An 8,460-nucleotide genomic window follows, 5' to 3' on the forward strand; every position below is an offset into this window, starting at 1 on the left:
GTAAGGGAGTGTAGGGCTTAAATTGACTTTATAAAAATAAACTTTAAGGAAGCTGTGTGATGTAACAAAGCAGTTGAAGAGCAGTTGGCAGTGCTGTGCTGATGGTGTAGGGGTGTGAGTGCATTCCTTGTTAGCCTGAGCCAGGTAACATCAGGGTTTTGCTCACAGAATGAGCTGGAAACGTGCATCCAAAATAGCCGTTGTATCTGGGTCAGAGACTCCAAACTGTGAAGTAGGATGGCTGTATTTGCTATATTTAGAACAGGTTTTCCAGTGCCGATGAGCATCTCAGTCTATGGCAACCTTGCGCCCTTCACGGGGGAAACCGACCGCCCTCGCAACCGCAACCCCTGCGGGCGGCCCAGGCGCTCCCGAGAGCCGGCCCGGGGGGCGGGAACGCCGCGGCCCGGGGGGCGGGGCGGGGCGGAGCTCCGCGGGCGGAACTGCTGTGCGCGGAACCTCGGCGGCGGTCGCGGGAGGTGCCCGGTCCGCCCGGCGGTGGCGCGGAGGGTGGGGCCGGCCCGCACGTGTCGGCGGAGCGATGGCGGCGGGGCCCGTCCCGGGTATCCCGGGCATCCAGGGCATCCAGACGGGCCTCAGGGTAACGGGAGCGGCCGCCGCGCGCCCCGAGCGCTTCCTCAGGTACGCGGCGGGGGGAAGCATTGGTAGCGCTAGAGAAAAACCCGGTGTAAAGGCCGAGGAGGGAGGCAGTCACCGCTGAGGATGAGGTTGTGGAGGAAGGCAGTCATCACTTTAAAACCAAGGCTCTGGGTCTCGGGTGTTTGAGGTGTTTAGTGCTGTGCTGTTTATTCCTGGAGCGCTTAAATGTGATCGACATATTGTAAGATGCAGCTAGAGAAGGGTGGAGTGTTCTGTGCAGCTGCTGCTTCATACACAAAGTGTAATGAAGCTGAAAGGATTAGGAATTATGTCTCTATTTCTAGGAGTGTGTAGTGGCAGTACTCCAGGAGATGTGTAGAAAGTTAAACCACCCCAGTAGTTGTTGAGAGCTGCTGTTCTGTAGCACCAGAATGCCTAAGCAGATGTGACCATGCGATAACTTCATGGAAGGTGTAAAACGAATCAGAGCTGGTAAAATCTGCAAAGTAAAAAACTAATACGAACTTGTGCTTTTAATTCTCTTTTTTCCCTTGCTCTTAGTGTGCAAGAGGGACTGGCTGCCAACTTCAGAGCATTGACAAAGACTCTCTATGATTTGAATAAAGGAAACCACATCGTGCCTGGGGGTCCTCTGAAAGAGCTGGTGATCGAAAACTTTGATGAGGAACAGATTTGGCAACAACTGGAGCTCCGGAACAGTGCAGTTCTCGATTTCTTCAGGAAATCCATTGCCAGGGATGCCAAGGATGACAATCTTTGTCTTCTCTCGGACCAGGAAGAGGATGGCTCTGATGCAGAGCCCAGCAGTGAGGAGGAATTGGAAGACAACGTAATGGAAGCAGAAGCTGAACAGAAGGATGTTTATACAAAAGATATAACTAAAGCTAAAGAAAAGCAAAGTAAACTCAGAGAAAGCATAATGCAGAAATACAGTGATGAGGATTCTGATATTGACTTTGATATTGAAGCACTGGAGCAACAAACTAAAACGGCCAAGGAAACCACATTGAAAAAAGTGGGAAGAAAATCTGTAGTGGATGACAAGTTTTTCAAGCTGGCTGAGATGGAAGCTTTTTTAGAACAGGCAGAGAAGCAAGATGATGATGAGGAAAATGATATTAATTATTTTGAAGACATTATCTCAGATGATGAGGAAGAAGAGTCAGAAGACGCTAAAGTCAAAGTAAGAATATTAGTAAAATAATTTTCTGATATCTCTTTTCTTTTAAATCAAGATCTGGTATCTGTTAGGGTGACTATAAACTGTTGAACTCCAAGTAGAAACTACCTAGTTAAGTTTGCTGAGGTGACTAATGACTCCTTCTGAAGCTTTACTTTAACAATGTATTTAACATGGATATCTGGTAAGAAAATGTCCTAGTGTGGAAGAATATAGCATTCTGTTATTCCAGTCGCTCCTTAGATGGGTCTTGGGTCTTTTGCTTAAGTAAAGGAAGAGATAGTATGTGACAAGGAATAAACTACCTTGCAGAATTGGGGACCCACAATGAAAAGGTTTGTCACTCAGCATTGGCAGCTGGCAGGTACAGATCACAAAGGAGACTGATGCAGAGCAAAGGGCTTTTTCCAGGGACACGGCTTTGTAACTCTGACATGGCTTAAGCTGATAAGTAATTGTTTGAAAAATAAATCTTTTGTTATTTAATATTACCAGAGATTCTTACTAGAAGTAAGAAACGTACCCAGGGAATTTGTGTGCATTCCAACACGTATTTGGCAAAATCTAGCACTCCTTGACTTCCATATATTCAAGTGGTAGGGTATTTTAAATACTTGTAAAAGAAATAAGTTTTACTAAGATGCCCCACCACAGGTCAGTGCTTCACTAAACTGAATTACTGTTCCACCAGTAGTGCCATTCCCCAGGCACTAAAGGCTTCAGAAGAGAGGATACCCTTTGATATCTGTCAGTCTTAACAGCTGCCATTTGTTGTTTGTTTTTTTCCTTTTCTCTCTCACCTTTTTAGCCAATTAAAAGTTCTAGAGATATGACATACAAAGATTTCTTTGATCCAGTTGATGGTGATGATGGTGACTTAGTAGGTAATGACGTTGAAGATGGTCAGGAAGAGGAAGCAGACAGTGCTATTGAAGAGCAAAATGAAGAAAGCATGTCTGAGTAAGTATTTGCATTATTTGCACTTGAAAATGTCCTCGTAATTTTACACTGAGGTGAAGCAGAAAAACCAGTGGGAATGCCAGGCTCACTTTCATGGTTTGCTATTCTCAGTTAACTGTTGTATGTGCATGGTTTGCATTATCGCTTTATTTCAGATTGGTTTGTTTACCTTTTTTTTTGGAGTATTGTCTCTTGATATTTATTTGCATAAAGCATTTAAGAGCTGTAACTTCATTTTTTTGAAATTATTTTCATTATCTAGAAGTTTCCCTAGTGTCCCCTAGCTTTAGGAGGGATCTTTGAAATGTGTTGTATTTCTGAACTGTGAGTTGTAACAGGTGAATGTCTAAGGGCTGAAATATCTTCATATAAAAAATTATAGAGGCTTTTCAACCTTTATTTGATCTTAAATTTTATTGTTACAGGTTTGAGGATATGGATGAAATGGTGGAGAATATGAGAAGTAAAGAAGCATCTAAAAAAGTTACTTTTAGTTTGCCAGATGACAGTGACACAGAAGATGTGACTGAAATGCAATTAGAGAAGGGCATTGAGCCCAGTGAAACAAAGTCATCTTTTGAGAAGAGGCAGGAGAAGGTAACTGTGTGTCAGTTTTCATTGGGGTTTTTTATTTTTATTTTAATTTTGCTAATATTTCAAAACAATGGCAAATATTTTTCTTACTGGTTGTGTAATTTGTTCTGGCATGTATGGAGAGGGTATTTACAATGTCAGAAAAAAAATACGGCTTATCTACATCAGATATATATGCAATCATATGTTCCCTCTTTTTTATATGAGGAGGGGTTAGAAGGACCTGAAATAAGTATTAATTTCTTGCCTTGAATTTATTAGTGAGCTCTGTTTTAAACTTCTTAGGAAATTGTGTTTTTCAGATGAGCAAGAAAATAAAAACTTTAGAAGAAGAGTTGTTAGAGGAGAAACCGTGGCAGCTTAAAGGAGAAGTGACTGGACAAAAACGACCTGAGAACAGCCTTCTGGAGGAAACAGTGCTCTTTGACCATGCAGTCCGAATGGGTGAGTAGTGGGAGAGGGCTTTCCTGGAAGCATGTTGGGTACTACATTGAGTGTTCTTTCCTTTGACCTTGCTGAAAACACCTGAGACTCAAGAGGAGGGTAACAAAACACCAAGTTAAATTTCTTCATGGGATTTTGAGGTGGTGAATTTTCACAGGGGAAACTACAGGAAACTATAGTATTTTTTGTTAATTTTTAATTAAACTGAAAGCTCATTAATTCAGTGACAGATTTAGTAATTTACAAGCCTTACATAATATGACTTCTACTTACGTTTACTTACTTCACCTTCAATTATTACATTTATGTAAAGGTTTTACTTTCTTTTTCTGTTGTTTTTTCTTTATAGAACGAAAGGTATTTCTTGCTGGAGAAACACTAATATTAAAATTCTTCTCTTTCTCCTTTCAGCACCTGTGATTACAGAAGAAACTACTTTTCAGCTTGAAGATGTCATTAAACAGAGAATATTGGATGAGGTCAATATTACCTGACTTGTTCCTTCCTGTTTAGTTCATAGATTTCATTCACAGGGCACATTCCAAGGATGAAGCACTTCCAGGTGTAGAATTATCTGAATTTCTGCAACTGGCTGTTTTATTCTTCTGCCTTGATCAGTGTGTCTTTAGATTTCTAGGAAGCCCTATTTTTACATCACTGTTATATGCCAGATTTTGGTGTGCTTCAAAAAATGCGTGTTTGCAGATAAAACTGTAAGGAGTTTATTAGGAATATAATGCCAGTCTGTAAGTTTTGGCTGTTACCATCTGTAGTGCTCTGAGCATTCTGAATACTGATCAAAACTCAGTTGTTTACTTCATTTTTCTTAAAAACCACTGATAAAAAAATTTTATTGTTTACTTTATTTTTCTTAAAAGCCACTGAGACTTGTTGAGACTTAGTTGAATTAAAAAAAAATTGGCACATATGAGGGAGAGTTTTTAAGTACTTAAGAAAATTACACATTTGTTACAAGTTGTGCCAGAATTCACTAAAAACAAGGACACAAGCTAGAGTTATAACTTTTATTACTTTTTTTGTTTTTCAAATGGAAATGTGAAACTTTCTGGGAAGCCACATGCATGAACTAGTTAGCGTGCCAGATAAGTAATTGAAAAATGTTCCAAGTAAGCTGTACCACCTGATATTTGACCGTAGTTGCATTTGGTCATTACTTTGTCACTTCCTCAGGCGTGGGATGATGTGGTACCAAAAGAAAAACCGAAAGAGGAGGCTTTTGAATACAAGAAACGTATCACTTTGGATCATGAAAAGAGTAAGCTGAGTCTTGCTGAAATCTATGAGCAAGAATACGTGAAACTTCACCAGGTAACAGAAACAGTGCCTTTCCTTCAGGTTCACACCATATAATCTTGAATGTTCATTTATACACTGCTAACTCTGCTTACAGAGTTTTCATCTTTCTCTTGGTGTTCACCAGTGAAATGGCTCCTAGTTGTACGTTGTGCTGTTATCAGTCTTGCTAAAGTAAAATACCTTTAGGAATGGTGTTGCAGTAACATTGCATTATTAATGCAGCAAAAGACTGAAGAGGAAGAAAATCCTGAACACAAAGAAATTCAGGAAATGATGGACTCGCTCTTCCTGAAGCTGGATGCACTCTGTAACTTCCACTTCACACCCAAACCAGTAAGTACATAAGTTTCATAAAGTTGGGTATCCCCCCGTTTTTTAAACTGGATACTTCAAAATATATTTCAGAAATGGAAAGTAAAGTAAACATTGATGTTTACTGAGCTCATTCTGCACTGTGATTGCCTCTAAACAAACCGAAACACTGGGTATCTTCAGTTAGTGTGAGCTGCTGTGCTCAGGCTTGAATGTGTCTCCTTATTTCCAGCCGGTACCAGAAGTTAAAATAGTTTCCAACCTTCCAGCCATAAGTATGGAAGAAGTGGCTCCTGTTGCTGTCAGTGATGCTGCTCTCTTAGCACCAGAGGAGATCAAGGTAAGGATCAAACTGCATAAGGATGGAGAGAGGATCTGTGTTGTTTACAGAAGGATGTTTACTGCCAGATCAGTGGGAATTCTGCCCCTTCCCACCCTGGTGGGTGGTTCCTCACCTTGTGGACCTTCTTGCCTAGCATTTTAGTGTTGGTTGTTGTTGGGGGTTTTTTGGGGGTGGTTTTTTTTTTTGCTAACTGAAAGGTGGGGAAAGAGTTCATTTTATTTGGTGCTGTAATATTGTGCTATGTTTTTGATCTTGACTATTATGTGATGCTAACTGTTTTCCCAACATATGTATGGGTATTTGGAAGGTGAAAGCTAAATGACAGTAGAGAAGAGCAATTAGCATGTCCTCGATCAGTTGTACAAATCTCATTTCCCAGCTTTTCCCAGTTTTTGGCCTTTGCATTAATCCAGCCTTGCCTTGAGCTGGCACTCACTTGAAATAATGAGACAGATTATAGACCTAGGGATCTTGTTCACTCTAGGAAAAGAACAAAGCTGGAGATGTAAAAACAGATGCAGAAAAGACTCCCACGGACAAAAAACGAGAACTAAGAAGGAAAAAGCTCCACAAACGTATGAGGCGAAGGGAGAGGGAGAAACGCCAGAAGCTTCTTGAAAAGATGAAACCAGAGCAAAGCAGAAAACTCAGCAAAAAAGCTGCTGCAGCAAAATTAAAACAGCTCACAAAAGAAGGCAAAGCATCTCTGCTCAAGGTAAGACAGTCTAAGTTGGAGCTTCCCAGCTACAGAATATTAAGATCCCAAGGATAGACAGTTTTAGCTAGAGAGAAAAAAGGTTACTATATCCTAAAGAATTACAAAGTATAAGGTTTGTTCCCTTCTCATCCCTCTTGTCACAAGTCTTTCTTCATCCCCTCAAAAAATCTTGCACAAGGATAGAATCTGTGCTTACCCTCCTAACCTTGTGACCTTATGTGTGAGCAAATATAAAGGTAAGTGTAGCTGCTGCAAAGAAAGAGGGAGGAAGGCACAGAAAGGGCAGATGCATATTCCTTTATTATTTATGTTTATTTTTTATTCCCCCTTCCCCTTTCTTTCCCTTGCGTTCTTTTGAACTACAGTTTTCTAGTTGTAGCTGTCTTATGCAAAGTAGGGTTGAATGCCTTTTAGTCCTGATTCTGTTAATTATCCTGACAGCATGATGTCAGTATTGAGGCCTGAAAATATACAGCTCTTGTAGCACTTTGCAGTGACCCCCTTGTTAATAATGCATATTTATGTAGATGGTACCGCTGTAATTATGATGCATCATTCCTAAGTGGTTCTTTAGAACCTTTAGAAGCTTACTCAGAGTATGGAATATATTTGAATTTGTAAGCAGCTTAATATTTAGATATGCAAAACTATGGAAAAGCTCTATGATACAGTTACTTTATGTGAAAGTGTGTTCTCAAAGCAGAAACGATTTTGTGTGAGGTACTCCTTTTTGTGGTGTTCCTGCAAATAAAACATGCTCCTTATTTCCTGCATTTAAACCATCCCACTTGATTAAGTGGGACTACTTGAATGCACAATTGAGATTGAGGTTTCTGTGTTCTTTCTAAGATTTGAGTAACTGAAGCTGTGGTGTAATAGAATATTCCTGGATAACTTTGTCCTTTTTGTGGAGCCCTCCCTATAGTCTCATCAGAGTGATTTTGTTTTGCATGCTGTAAAACAGTAAACTTGTGCACCACCTATGATGCCTTATAAATTAAATGTTAAAAATCTCTGAAATTTGGAAGTATTAGAAACTAACAGGAAAAACAACTTGGTTACTTCTAAATGTGCTTACCTTTTCAGAAGGCAAGCAGAACACAAAATACAGATATCCAGTTGTAGTTCATGATGTGCAAGGATTTGTTCTTGATGCCTGCTCTTACCTGTCATGCTAATTGCTGTTTAGAAAGGGAATGTAATCTTTAGATAGCAGGAGTGGAATAAAAATGTGGGGGAAAATAACCTTTGAAAATGAGTTACCTGATTTCTTTTAAGTCAAATACCATTATATGTGAGTAACTAGTAAGTAATACAATGGCACTGTTTGTACATTTCTTGGTTATAACAGATCTTTTGTCCACTGACAGGATGAAGGTAAAGACAAGGCCTTGAAATCATCCCAGGCCTTCTTTTCTCAACTACAAGATCAAGTAAAAATGCAAATCAAAGATGCAAGCAAATTAAAGAAGAAACAGAAGAAGGAGAAAACACTCTCTGTTCATAAATTGAAGTTGTAATTTACCTTTTTATATATGTTGCATCTTGTATATATGAAAATGTTTCTTCATCAATGCTGAATTTGACTAGGTTTTATTCTGTGCTGATCTTTAAAATATTCTGTGAACTTTTCAGGTGATGTAAAGATGCTTTCCTGCAGGTTTTACTTTAATTTTCTACTATAGAACTCTGCTTCTTGCCAGGAGCAGATACATAACCATGTAAAATATTTGGCATGTGTTGTGACTGTACAATCTCTTTAATCTGTAGCCCCTAGATTTGTATCTGCTCTACTGCAGGAGTAACTGCACTTAGTGAAGAACTTAAGATGTATCCACGTAGTTAACTTAGAAATTATATTCTGAAATAGTGAGAACCAAACAGGACACAAAAGCTTTTTAAGCCTGTGGTATCTCAGAGTTAGGAAATGCCTTCTCTTAACTTAAGAGTCACATAATGGGTCAGGTTGAA

At 39.7% G+C, this 8,460-nt stretch overlaps 1 protein-coding gene across 1 annotated transcript; it reads left to right on the forward strand.

The window, feature by feature from the left end:
* The first annotated feature begins 510 nt into the window (after positions 1-510).
* MPHOSPH10 (M-phase phosphoprotein 10) lies at positions 511-8,240 on the forward strand. Its single transcript, XM_027740868.2, has 11 exons — positions 511-642; positions 1,162-1,804; positions 2,610-2,761; positions 3,187-3,358; positions 3,658-3,799; positions 4,211-4,278; positions 4,991-5,128; positions 5,339-5,449; positions 5,661-5,768; positions 6,256-6,486; positions 7,860-8,240. Exons 1-11 carry the CDS (start codon positions 542-544, stop codon positions 8,007-8,009), a joined length of 2,016 nt encoding a protein of 671 aa, XP_027596669.1. The 5' UTR covers positions 511-541; the 3' UTR covers positions 8,010-8,240.
* The last annotated feature ends 220 nt before the right edge of the window (positions 8,241-8,460 follow it).

This window comes from Pipra filicauda, unplaced genomic scaffold (assembly GCF_003945595.2).
Source record: "Pipra filicauda isolate LSUMZ 115617 unplaced genomic scaffold, ASM394559v2 scaffold324_size1259732_pilon, whole genome shotgun sequence".
Classification (NCBI taxonomy): Eukaryota; Metazoa; Chordata; class Aves; order Passeriformes; family Pipridae; genus Pipra; species Pipra filicauda.